Below are 14031 nucleotides of genomic sequence, written 5' to 3'. Positions count from 1 at the left end.
AGGAGGATGACAACTCGGCTCTGACGCTCCTGCCGGTCGCACCTCCGAGTGTGCACGTGCCTCCCCAGGAGACCTGCAGAAATATCACCACCCACATCCGTGCAGTCACGTTCCCCGGCTGCAGGCTGGCTTCCCTGTCTCATTATTTAAGTCAACACATCAAAAGAAACTGTCCTTTTAATGATGGCTACGGACTCCCCCTGGGGGACGAGGGGGGTGAGCCTGCAAGCAAAGAGAAGTCACCCAGATATGAAAAGAGATCGCCCTACAGCAGTGTTTCTCAAAGTGTGGTCCCCGGGGCCAACCGTCATTCCCTGGGATGTGGGTTAAAGTGCAGATTCCAGAGCCCTGATCCAACCACCAAAACCTGGAGCCTAGAAAGCCACCTTTGAACATGCATCCTAGGGGAGCCTAGGGGAGCCTACACTCACTGACCTCGGAAGAGACTGGTTTGCAGCTTTAGAGGCGCAACTAAGAGAAAGCCTTGCTGCTGAAATGGAAACTGGGAGCAGAACATTTTAATAAGCACAATTTATGAAAAGACAGTGTTTAGCTACATGGCTACTTATGCATGAAAAGAGTCCTATCCCCTAGTCCAAACCTTTCAAATAGGTTCTTTTCAGAGAGATTCAATCTTGCCCCTGCAGCCTCCCGTCTGTGCAGCCCCCACACTTAGCTCCTCACAGCCTCTGCAAGTTCAGCCCGGGACGCCTGCCTGCCCCTCAGGAGGTTTCCGGGAGCACCGGGTGCTTACCTCTGGCAGGTGTGAGCAAACGCTACCTGGCGATGTTAAGGGGTGGTCGTCAGACACTTGATTTAGCAGCCAGAACAGACCGTTTTAAGGTCCCCCATTCCACGTCTTCTCACACCCCAAACCCAGAAGCAATAGAAGCTCTAAAGAAAGTCATACCCACTGGGCTCCACACCCCCACTCCCAGATCTATATATAACATGTCTGAAGTTGTCTGCCTAACAAGCCACTTTCTGGTAGACCCGTTGCCATGGCAATGACTGCTAATGAGCCCGGTGCCGTGATTGGCAGCGCTTGAAGGCTGCTCCATAAAGGACTCGCCAGCAAGTTCTCCCTTCCACAGCCACACGGCCAGCTGGACACCCAGAACCGGCCAGGGCAGGCTGGGTGGGCCTGGAAGGCCTCAGCCCCTGGGAGCTGGTTGGTGACTAGTGACCCTGAGGGGTCCCAGACCCAGTGCCAGGAGTGGGCTCCACCGTCACTCGCAGGGAGTCACCCAGTTAATGACAGGGGCTGCGAGGGAGCCGCCACGAAGACCAAGGAGAGTCAGGCCCACGCCACACCTTTCTGCTGGACACCGATTGAGGGTGCAGCGACGCCTACACAGAGCTGGGAACCGCTACCCAAGGGAAGGCCATCTCCTCAGGCTACAGGTTAAGACACAACGCGTGAAGCAGGGCCGCACCTCCCACAGCGATGCACAGCCTCAGGGTGCCTCTCCCCGGCCTCAGAGGCGAAAGTCCTGTTCTCTCCAGCTCTGGAGCCTTTCCATTCAGAGAGAGCGGCTCACAGCAAATGGCTGGGGAGGAGGCAGGGCACCATGGCAGTGGCGCAGTGCATCCTGGGAAGCATATCCCTGCAGGTGGTGTTACAGGCTGGTGGGGAGAGGATGGATACTGGCAGCATCTTCATGCTCTTCTAAGGGTGAGAGATTTGGAGACCTGGCCAGAGGGAGGAGAAGAAGCCACACAGCAGAGAAGCAGACTGTAAATTCAAGAAGGCAGGGCCACCTCGATCTTATTCCTCAACTTAGCCTCCACATAGTATACCCAGAATATTGGTCAGCTGGGTGGATGGATGGATGGAAGCTGGGATTGTGGTAGTAACTGGCCTTTAAACGGGTTTAAAGAAGCGATCTCACCAAACAAGTAGACAGGGAATGGCCGTCCCAGCAACGTGCGTGCCCCACTGTGAGCAAATCCCAGCTCTGGGGGGTGGGGGGGTGGGGAGGGGGCGGTGTCTGACTGAATGGATATCCAACATGGAATACAGGAAGCCTTACGCTGTGATGTCACTGGCACCCATGACAAGAGGTGGGCATCAGTGCCATGGGAGTTTCCTCCCAGCACCCACAGCGCTGCCAGCCACGGGCCTGAGGCCGAACCTTTTTGAGCCTGCACACGTGTGAGACTCCCAGGAGTCTCAGAGAGACCCCAGCCACCCTGCCCACCCATCTGCAAGCCAATCAACTCGGGTCTGAGCTGGGCCTGTTGTCAGGACTGGGCAGGGAGAGGACACAGAACAATACACTCTATTTTCTGATCCTAAAGAGGAATGGAGTGATCTGGTTACCCAGGAATGTTGATGAACACAATTACAGTGAAGCCCCTGCAAGGCTGCAGGAAGTCAGCCCTCCCAGGACAGCCCACTAAGCGGCCAGACGAGGGCTGCAGAGGGGCAAGGATCCAGGAAGAGTTTGCGAACGACCCTGGGAATAGCAAGGAAGAGTTGGGCGGCTGCTCTTGGTGCAGAAGCCATTCCATGACCTGAAGTGTGTGAGGGACACACAGCAGAGGGTGGGAAGGAAGCGATCCTGGAGGAAGTGGCTTCCACGCCGGCTTTACACACACTCCCGCGTGAGCGCTTAAGCCTCCGACACTGGAGGAAAGGGGCTTTATTATCATTGCACCTGCCATACAGATACAAGAGGGAAGGGCCGATTACAGAGTTCCAAAGCAAACAGCGTAGAAATGAAGACCTCTGGCAGTCAGCAAACTTCTCGGACGGAACTGGCTGCGGCTTTAGCTGGTGGCATCTGGCCAGTGGGACCACATAGCATGACGGATCTGAGAGGCGCCCACTTCAGAGCCTCAGCTTTGGCCAAACAGCAGGATTGTGCCACCGAACATCACGGTCACTCCTGCCGATGACGGGGGTTTGGAGCAGGTGCCCGAAGGCCTCATGGCTGTTTAAGGCCACTCAGGGGAAGGGGGTTCCCACCGGTGCTCCCGAAATACAAACAGCCCCGGGGTCACCCGGGAAACTGCGGCTGCTTCCTCACCTTGGCCTGCGAGGGCTTGGGGAACCCTAGAGAAAGGCCCCACGTTTTGCTGCATGTCTAAGGCCCGTCTGATCCTGAAGTTTTGCAGCTTGTTTTCGGCCTGTTACCACTTCCGAGTGACTTTGCCTGCACCTGTGATTAACAGACCTTCAACCCAATCATTCAACTTCCTCACAGCTGCCCGGGAAGGCTGGCCCCTCCCCTCCCTCCCCTTCCCGGCAGATACACATCACATGGCCCCTGGAAGCCTACCTGCTCCTCGGGCCGCAGAAGCATCGTGGAAGCACGCAGGCCGGGGCACAGAGACCGTGTCCCCAACTCCACGCTGTGATTTAAGGCCTGTGCCTCTCTGGCCATTTCCTCATCTGTAAAACCGGGGACGCCTGACCTCAAACACCGGGATTCCGCCACCTTCGGACCGTCTTTCGTCACAGAGACCAAAGCCACCACAGGGGAAATGGCAAGACATTTAAAGGACAAGCGCAAGCGTACAAAAGCAGCAGCCGCACACGCAGAAGAGGTGACCCAGACCTGACAGGAACGTTAATGTCCGTAACCCATGACTTTGTTTTTTGTGACATGTTTCCCCCAAACTCTTGGGGGCTGGCGATGGTTTTATGTAGTCAACCAAATCTGCTCAGCTGGGGGGAAGAAACGCTGTCCGAGACGCCAGTGAAGACCGAACAGGAGTGGAACGCATGGAACACAGGCCCCAGCCGAGACACTGACCGCAGAGGGTACAGCTCAGAGCTGCCGTGCCGCCAGCCGCTGCTCTGGCCTCTGGTCCCCTCTGTCCCAGGAAGGAGCGGGGCTGGAGCTCAGTGCCTTCTGTCGCCCTGAGGAATCTCCAAATGCCTCCCAGACCCTCTCTACCAGTTTATGTCCCTAGAGAACGCCTTTGAAGGACATTTTGGGGTTCGGCCACCATTGGTCGCCAACAGCAGGTCACCTCCCTAGGAAGCTCCTCGTAGCGTGAGGGCCCCTCCGGGTGACTCCTGGGCCAATTTCTTTGCAGACAGAAAGCCTGGGAACAGTTGCTAACACTTGGTTCGGGGTGTATGGAGGGGAGCGGAGAAAAAGAACTACTAGTGAAGCCCTTCCCAGCCTTCCTTTCATATTAAGATGCAAAACCCCATCATGCCCTATGCCATGTTTCTGACACTTTCTAACCTTGCTACACCTCTGAAGAAAACCCTGTAACCGAGTTTATCAAACATCCCGTTTCATTCAAAACTAACTGAAGAAGGAAAGTGAAGAGGGAGCTGAAAGTTGCTAGCTCAGCTGTCATAGGCGGTACCGGTGCAGAGCGGCCTGCCAGGAACTTCAAGGGCCAGTGAGCAGCTGCCGCCCACAGAGGCCCTGGGGGCAAGGGCAGGCTTCCTCTGGGGCTGGTGCCCTTTAGAAAGGCGCTGAGCTCATTAGGGCACCAGGGTGGCTGATGGGGCTGCAATCCCGCTACCCAGCTCTGCGGTCGCCCGGGGCGGGCGGAGGGCACCAAGGAAAACCAGGGCGCACGTCTTCTCAGCCAGAAACAAGCATGCCCATGCGCCAGGTGATGCCAGCCAAGATTTCTGACTGCAGACCCGGCCCCAGCCAGGCCTAGCTGGTTCTGAGCCACACACACCAGAGGGAGACTGAGGCTGACGCTGGAAGTTTCCCCAAGTCAGTACCATCCCTTCCAACCCAACTCAGCCGCACCTTTGGGCCTCTGCCGCGGGTGGGCTTAGAACCAGACGTGGTGAGCACGAGGCCTTGCTCCCAAGCCGGGACCCCCGCTCTGTGACCCGCACGCGACTGCGAGGGCTGGGCTGGGCTGTCTTGCTGTCAGATCTTGAGCAACCCACCCCATTTCTGCGGCTTGGCCTCAATTTCCTCATCTTGAAAATACAGAAGTTGGACCAGATGGTTTCCAGGCAAAGTCACAGTCAAGGGTAGACACGGGATTCAGAGGCATCAGCCTGTCCCTGGAGCACTGCCCAGGCCCGAGCTCCTGGGACCTGCCTCCCCGCCCGGGTGCCGGGCTTCCACCGCTCGCCGTGGTGAGTGTGGTGAGTCCTCTGACCCCTGAGCCCACGTCACCTGCCCCGCCCCGTCACGCCCAGAGCCACACTCAGCAGAGCTCTGTGTGCCAGCCCTCCGCTTTCTGCCTGGCATCCCGGGCTCCCCTGCATCTGCGGCTGGAATTCGCCTCGAGGCCCAGGCAGGCGCCAGTGGACTGCTCCGGGCCTGCTGGCTGTCAGCCCTTCTGTCCACCACTCGCCCTGCACCCCGATCTCAGTCCTCTGATGCGCGGGCACACCGCCGACCGCCCACACCCAAACCCACACACCTCCGAGTCTGCCTGACCCACTCTGCCAAGAGCATTGCCCGGGCCCTTCCCCGCTCCCTGAATGTCCCCAGTGTCCATCTTCTCTGTGAATCCCTCTTCCCACAAACCCCTGAAGCCCCCCAGGTCCTGGCTGATCGGTCTGGGGCCTTTACCGCCGTCTCTCAGGTGTGTCCCCGTGTGAGCAGCCTTGGAGCTGATTATAAATGCAGAGTCCCAGGCCCTGCCCTGGGGACGACTTAGATGTGCCCTGACCGCTGGGCAGCCCTGCTCTGAACTTTCTAGGAGGTGAACTGGCCCGTCAGTGGCTGCGCCTGGGTGACGAGCACCGTCCCCTTCTCTGGCACCGGTTCGGGCCCCATCAGAAGCCGAGTGGGGAAGAGTGTTCCGGAGGGAGGTGTGGACACGGACGAGCCTTTCCATGGAAACTGGACCTCCCCAGCTGCCAGAGCCTCAGGGCGGTGCTCACGGAGGCCTAGGCTGATGAGAGGGCCCGCTTCCCAAAGGAGGGGGTGGCTACCTTCCAGGAGCAGGAAGGTCTGCCCCAGTCTCAGGACAGCGTCCATTATTTCCATTATGGCCACTGCCGCCACCATCCAACTGGACACAAGCATCCAGCCCAGCCTGGAACCACGATGGGGACACTGGGTCTCCGGGGCAGATACTCAACTACCTTCCGGAAAGCTATGTCCCCTGATGGGCTTTCACCCTGTGGTGTCCCGGCTAGAACTGGGCCATGGGGCAGAAGGCAGGTGGGTAGGTGGCTGTAAGCCAAGCTTCATATGTGGGAAAGTTACACGGGCGGTGACAGGTGGACTGCAATCGCCGCAAGAGAAATCCAAGCAGCCAATCCGCTGCTCGGGGAACCGGGGGAGCTGAGACTCCCTTCCCGCCATGGACATCCCTCTTTCCATCTCTGTCCTCCTCCCCTCCTCTTCTCCGGACTTCTCTCACAACGGCCCAGCATGCTTTCCTCCCTGCTCATGCCTGGGGCCCGTGAAAGGCGCCCCCAGCACTCAGGGCCCCCAGGCCCTTTGAGTTTCACAGTTGGCGCCCACAGCTCAAGGTTGTCAGAGCTGCCTCCTTAAAAACGTCGAAGTCATTGTGGAAACACGCAGAAGAAAAGCAAGCTGAGCCCACACATGGGCAGGCGAGCAGGGCCAGTTCTTACCATCAGAGGACAGCTCATCTCCTTGGGGGCTGCTACTCGGAGGAGAGGCTGGGGTCCTGTCTGAAGTCCCCGGACTCAGGGCCAGGCCCCCGCCAGCCGCCTCCGCATGGCACCCTCTGCGGGAAATGAGGCTGAAGCGAGCGGCTCCCCAGGTCAGGGCTCCGGGCACCCGGAGGATGTTCCTGTGGCTGCTCTCAGGGCCTCTCTTTCACAAAGAACCCGCTACATTGCACAGTTCCTTCCAAATCCGCTCCAGCCCTTGTGGGAAGTCATCGCCGCCGGACTTTCCAGATGCAGCTTCTCGGGGAGTTCTTTCTCCACCCCCCCCCTTTTTTTTTTTTTTAACACTCTCTCTCTTTTTCCCCTTTCTCAGCTAAAAAAAGTTGGCTGAGGTCACGACATACAATGGCCAAGCCTGTGTCACTGACCAGATGCCTCCCACCCCCAGGCCTGCGGACAAGGGCGCCTTTGTCCACTGCAGTTTAGGCGGGACTCCCTGGGCCTGCCCAAGCCCTGCTGGGGAATGTTCCGCCAGCTTCTTCCCAGCCTGAAGTCAGGGCTCTGGCCCCGGCCCCGGCCCCGGCCCCGGCCTGGGCTGTGTGAACCCAAGGCCAGATAAGACCCAACATAAAAGGAACAGAGAGTGATCCCCAAAGAAGCCTGCGTTAGATCTTCCCAGGGCCGGGGAGCTGGCGCCCAGAGGGGTAAGATGAGGGCCCCCTGCCTTCCCTCTCCCTCCTCACTTCCAAATCCGGACAGACTGCGGGCGAGAGACGCTGTGCATCTCAGATGAAAAAGGGCTGCTGACCACAAAGCTGTTAGTTGCAGTGGGGAAAGGATTGGACCCTGAGAACAATGCTGCCTCCTCCCACGAAATGAACTTAGGTGGGGACTTGGGTCCTTGGTGAACGCGTCACATTGTTCCATTGAGAAAGCGTTTTCTGAGCAGCTGAGGGTTTAGCACTTCAAATGCCCCATGTTTCTGTGGGGTTTTAGGAAGTGATTCTCTATATGGAAGAAAATGGGATTTTCTGTGGGGACCCAGGTCCTGAGGCCGGGGTGGTTTCCTATCAAATCACTTCTCTCAAACGTGTGTGTGGATGAACTGCTGACTGAAGAAGCTGTTTCAATGCCAGCTCCCTGGGTGGGTGGGGCTAGGAATTCAGTGCTATCCCCTGGAGACCAGTCCGATCAGGGTCACACCCTGTTGATTCAGCAGCAAGGCCTCCACACTGTGGTTCCTTCAAGGGTAAAATGGAGATGATCACAACATAGTCCTCAACGGGTGGCTGTGAGGATAAAGGGGGGAAAATCCATACAAACACTTAGCACTGTGCGAGGGGATGTGAGGGCTCAGTAAAGGCTGGCCATGTTGTTGCTATCAGCAGCGACTGAAGATGAGAGCTGCTGCTTCCTGGGCACAAAATAGTTTAGGCTCAGCAACCACTTACAATCCTACAACCTAATTAGGAGCAGGCCAAGGACTGTTCTCCAAAGAAGATCTATAAATGGCCAATGAGCACGTGAAAAGATGCTCCGATTCGCTAACCACTAGGAAAATGCAAAGCACAATGACATGTTACCTCACACCCAGCGGAATGGCTACCAAAAAACCAGAAAAAAACAAGTGCTCGCGAGGATGTGAAACGCTGGAACCCCTGCTGGTGGGAATGTAACGTGGTCCAGCTGCTATGGAAACTGTATGGCAGCTCCAAAAAAATTAAACATAGAATCACCATATGATCCAGCAAGGCTACGTCTGGGTATATACCCAAGAGATATGAGTGCACGATTCGAACAGATATATCTGCACAACCCCGTTTATGGCAGCATTATTAACAATAGCCAAGGGGTAGAAACAACCCAAGTGTCTACTGATGGGTGAATGATAAACAAAATGTCACACACACATACACACACACACACACACACACACAATGGGGCATTATTCAGCCTCAAAAGGAAGGAAATTCTGACACATGCTACAACATGAATGAACCTTGAGGGCATTATGCGAAATAAAAAGAAGCCAGTCACAAAACCGCAAACACTGTATGAATCCACTTCTGTGAGGTTCCTAGAATAGTCAGGCTCATAGACATAGAAAGTAGAATGGTGGCTGCCAGGTGCTGGGGGAGGGGGCGTTGGGGAGTTACTGTTTAACGGATGCAGAGTTTCGGTTTTGCAAGATGAAAAGGTCCTGGAAATGGACGGTGATGATGGTTGCACAAGAAGGTCAATGTTTTTAAAGCTACTGAAAATGGTTGCACTGGTACATTTTTTGTTATGTGTGTTTCACTACACACACACACACACACACGTGCGCAGGCTGCGCACACACGGGGCACACACACGGTCGTTTAGATCAGCGGTTCTCAACCTGTGGGTCGCGACCCCTTTGGGGGTCGAATGACCCTTTCACAGGGGTCGCCTAAGACCATCGGAAAACACATGTATAATTACATATTGTTTTTGTGATTAATCACTATGCTTTAATTATGTTCAATTTGTAACAATGAAAATACATCCTGCATGTCAGATATTGACATGACGATTCATAACAGTAGCAACATTACAGTTATGAAGTAGCAACGAAAATAATTGTATGGTTGGGTCACAATATGAGGAGCTGTATTAAAGGGTTGCGGCATGAGGAAGGTTGAGAACCGCTGGTTTAGATGGAGATGTGAGCCACCTCATGAGATGCACAGGGGCAGGGTCTCCAGGGAAGGTGAACTGTGCGCACCCAGCCCCTGGGTGAGTGCAGTGATTAAGAAGACTAGAAAACGAGGTCGGGGCATCTGTAGCAGGGCTCACTATGGTCCCATCTCAGGGAAACTGAGGCAGTTCCCATTGTGGCCTCCAGCCAAGGGCAAGGGACCTTTCTGGCCACTATTATTCATGAGGCTAAACTGTTCTGACCTGCACCAAGCCGCACCAACCAGCCCTGTGGGTGTTCGATTCTAACCAAAGTTATGTCGGGGTGTGTACGACTTGCAAATGCAATCTAGGGGGTTACCATTGGGGTTACCCCAGGTTCTGAATGAGGAAGTCACTTTTCTTTTGCTTGATGGATCGTCGTCTATCATTAGAGTCACTGTGAAAAGCATGAGTTGTTCTCCCTTTCTGGGTTTCTGCAAACAGGTAGGTTTCCACATATGGGGCCATGTGAGCAAATGAGAAACAGTAGGAAATCCGAAAGCAAAAAGACACAATCATTTCCACGGAGCTGCATTTTCTGGGGTTTAAAGGCATCAGCTGCAACCCACCCTCTTGTTCTTAGTCTTTGTTTCAGCTGGGTTGAAAACTGAAATACACATACCCAGGCTAGGTTCACTAGAGGCCCGTCTCTTCCTCTTTTTTTGGTTAATCTTCACCCAAGAATGTTTTTTCCATTGATCTTCAGAGAGAGAGTGGAAGAGAGGAAGAAGAGGCAGGAAGAGAGAGGGCAGGGTGAAGAGAGAGAGAGAGAGAGAGAGAGAGAGAGAGAGAGAGAGAGAGATGTGAGAGAGACACATTGACTGGTTGCCTCCCACACGTGCCCTGGGAATTGAACCTGTGACTCTTCGGTCCACGGGCCAATGCTCTAACTACTGAACAACCAGCCAGGGCAAAGCCAATATCTTCTATAGAACAAATCATGTTGTCTCATAAAGATTATTAATACAGAAGAACATCTGGGCATGGCGATGACTCACTTTTTCTAACTGCTTCACAGTCACGAAGGGAAGAATTGTTCACGAGCTGGTGCAGTCTCCAGGGTGCAGGACCTCAAAGACCCCCAACTCCTGATAAGCAGCCCCTTGGCTACGTGACCAATCAAGTTACTGATAGTAACTAACAGCCACCGACCATCTTTTCCTGAATGCTGTGGGCAATGCAGGCAATCACAATACAAAAGCCTGGGCATCCGACATGGGGAAGATTAGTCACAAACACAGTGAAAAAAAAAAAAAGGAGATATAACTAACAAGGGAGTCTATACTAAGTGCCAAGTGATAAACTGACAGACAATAAGAGCTTTCAGAACCCAGAGCTGGGGGAGGCTTCTCAGAAAATATGGAATTTGCCTGGCAGCAGGAAAGGAGAGAAAGGGCTCACCCAGCGCAGAGGGATGTCAAGTAGGAAGCAGCATAAGCCTGGGTGACTGATGAGACGTGGGGGGCCTGAGAGAAAGTAGAAGTTGATTCCTCGGGGAACAAGGCAACCAGGACGAGTAACCCAGCCAAGATCAGCTGCGGTGGGAGTAGGATTGGGAGGGCGTGCTAGATGCACTGGCTTCATACTTAGGTTCAAAGTGACTGTTGAGCAACCGGGGTGAGTCTGGTCCTTAGCACATGGAGCAGGAGCACCTGCGTGGGGATGGCCTCGAAATCCTGGGGCTCGGCTCAGGGTTCATAGAGAAGGAGGAAGAGCTGAACCTTGGGGCATGTTCTCACTTACGTGATGGGAGAAGTCTCCCTGCTACTCCTTGGACCCCATGCCCTGCCCTAGTGCCCTCCTCCAGTGCGTGCAGACCCTGGGGCCCCTCTCCAGGACCCTCGAAGGCAAGAACCAGCTCTTCATTCTTTTCTGCTTCAACCCAGCCCATGGCTCAGACTCAGGGGCTACATGGTGGGGAAGGGATGAATGTGAGTCCTGGAATCAGAGTCACAGAAACCAACTGAGGAGGGAGTCCCAAGAAGAAATAGGAAGTTCACAGTGCCCAAGTGAGACACCGAGGAATGTGCTCACCAACTACAAGGAGGAGGCCCCCGTTCCCATCTGGCTCAGAAAGAGGGGTGGGTGTGGGAACCTGATCTTTGCACCTGAGGGGCTGTATGCGTGAGACACACAGGGAAGGAGGGAAGATCAATAGAGAAGAAAGCAGCAGAGAGGACAAATGGGGATGTGGGTAGTGGCTGGCCCCGGGCCCGCTGGGCCAAGGGCTCCTGTGTGGTGACTGGCAGCAGCTTCTTGCACTCAGCACGGTCGGGTCCAAGGCCCCTCATCAATCAGAATATCAGAGAACCAGGCAGTAGAACAGCAGTGCTCAAGGGAGAGCCAGTCTGCAAACAGAAAGTGGACTGGGAGATGTACCCATCAAGGAGCTCCTGGCAAGCAACTGAGGCAAGGATTTACCCCTCCATCAAGGTGCCACGGCCAGCGGCAGTCTACATGCATGCACTCTGTCTGCTGGTAGATGCAACACCTACACAGGTCCTGCCTTGTTCAGGAATGAATAAAGGAAGGCGGGAAAAGCATGTGGAACCAGGGTGAGTATGTGCCATCCCAGAGGCTCTAAGGAAGAGCACATCTCAGAAAACAATTCAGAAGAAAATGCCAGGAAACCGCTAGAATGCAAGAAAAGTCGTGAGCTCCCTAAAAGAGGAACAGAAATTCACAGTGGAAAAAAACAGCCAACACAGAAAGAATGACCCAAGGAAGCACACGGATGAGGTAAGGACTACATGAAATTGCTTATTTAAATCCACAGTAGGCGGATGTGAAAAAACACGAATATAAAAAGGTAATTCAATAAAGTGCAGGGTAAACTTAAAAAGAACTCCCTAAATCGCAAGACAGAAAAGGCAATAAAGAAGCAATGTGTGATTAAGAAGTGTTCCGTTAGAAAAGACCAGAATAGATTAAAATCAATAATTCATTATAAAAATAATAAAAGATAATTTTAAAATCATGCAAAAACAAAACCAAAACAAAACAAAAAACAGGCAAAGGGAAACGTTACCTAGGGAATCCGTTTTTTCGCTCACTGCTCCGCGGGGCCTGGCATCGCCCCTCTACGGGCGCTAAGGAGAATGCCACTGAAGCCAGCGTTTCGTGGGGCGCGCTCATTATCTTGTCCATCACTAAGGGTGTTCTATAAACACCTGTTGAATGGTGGGACGGACGGCACTGCACATATGAGATTCTGTCTGCAAGTTGGAGATCTGAGGCGTCCATAGCCAGCCCAGTTGCAGCCATGTTTCATGTGCAAGAAACAGGAAGGTTCTCTAAGGCTGCAAGTGAGGGTCCCGCCCACTCACGCCCAGGCACTGAGAGAAAGCGCAATTAGGGAGGTGACAAGGAGAAGGAAGCATATAGATGCACCTGTGCCTGACCGATTTCTACTCGGTGCAGACCCCCAACTCAGAAATCCAGCAAACCGTGCGCCCTCTGGTGGGCTTCCCAGCCCAGGGCTACACTGGGCCCGAGCATTTCCTCCTCCTCCGCCTCCCTCTTCTCTGGAAACAGGTATGTGTTTCTCCTGCAACATCCTTCGAGGCCAGTCCCGGCGAAGCCTCCGGCCATGTGGGGACACTTAGAGCTGACGCTGCCTTTTGCATCCACGCACATGCCGACCCAGGGGAACGCTGAGGCTCTGGGGGCACTGCTGGGAGAACCGACACACAAAAGGCCTTTGTCCCCTCCCTCGGCCCGGCAAGGCTACGCGTGTAGAACGCCACAGTGGCCACTGTCGTTGCCGGGGAACTTGAGTGATGATTTTCTGCATATTTAAAATTCATTTTAAATGAACCAAGTCTTTCCCCCCTCTGAAATAAATAAAGACTAATAAGCCACCCAGTGACTGATGCTTTCTGTCATCAAAACCCTCTTTATATCATCTTCTAAGAGTAGTTCCGGCTTTAGAAATCAGAGTACCCAGCATGATCTCAACTATGGAAAAAACAAAAAATAAAAAACAAAAACCCAACGCTGTGCCCACCCTATGAATAACTAAGGAGACACACAAAAGTGTTAACCAAGGTCAGCGCTGTATTGTGGGACTCCTCTGGCTGTTTTAATTATACTATTAATTTTATTACATTAACAAATTTTGTAGTTAAAAAATAAAAATTTGATTTTTTAAAATGTGTTTATTATGTTTACAATCAGTAAACCACTGCCCTTCCCCCAAATCAGCATATAAAATTCCAAATATATTATATGATCCCAGTTATGTAGACAAATATATACAATAAAAAAGGGGGAAAGAATACTAAATGTTTTTTATTATGTCTGCTTTTCTGTATTTTCCATGATGAGCATATTTATTTTAATGCATGTAAAGAAATATTTATTCCATCATGAGCTAATATATGAATATAGTCTTATTTTAAAATATTTAGATAATTTAATTTACTAATAAAATCTCCCTTGACATGTCTCATCTCACTCGCCATTTCCTAAAATGAACACTGTTGATCAGATTAGGATTTATTATATGATGCTTCAAATGGCAGGAAGACCTGGGCAGGGAATTGTGGGGGAAAGTATGTTTAAGAAAATGAACTGAATTAAGATAGCATGAGCAACAGTAAAGAACATTCTCCAAATTAGGGGTGGAAAGGAACTTAGAGATCATTTGATCCCATGTTGCCATTTACAGACGGGGAAACTGAGGCCCAGAGACAGATGGGGATTGAACACCAAGGCTTCCCAGCCCGAAAGCACAGGCTCCTCCTCCTCAGTCCTGGTGCGGATGTTGCCATCATGCCTACGGGACTAGTTCTGGTCAGATG

At 53.0% G+C, this 14031-nt stretch overlaps 1 protein-coding gene across 6 annotated transcripts in view; it reads right to left on the bottom strand.

The window, feature by feature from the left end:
• Nucleotides 1-14031, bottom strand: part of GAS7 (growth arrest specific 7) — a 207304-nt gene that overhangs the window by 84921 nt on the left and 108352 nt on the right. Inside the window, exon 1 of one of the 6 annotated variants that reach the window (XM_059668630.1) lies at nucleotides 6530-6824. The exons of the other annotated variants lie outside the window; for them this stretch is intronic. Within the exon in view, the coding sequence (XP_059524613.1) occupies nucleotides 6530-6547 (18 nt within the window). The 5' untranslated portion in view covers nucleotides 6548-6824. Of the gene's footprint in view, nucleotides 1-6529; nucleotides 6825-14031 lie in introns of those variants that run through there. 6 annotated transcript variants of the gene reach the window in all.

Source organism: Myotis daubentonii, chromosome 16, assembly GCF_963259705.1.
Source record: "Myotis daubentonii chromosome 16, mMyoDau2.1, whole genome shotgun sequence".
Lineage (NCBI taxonomy): Eukaryota > Metazoa > Chordata > Mammalia > Chiroptera > Vespertilionidae > Myotis > Myotis daubentonii.
Note: the sequence above shows the minus strand (reverse complement) of the source record. Positions and strands in the feature narration are given on the sequence as shown.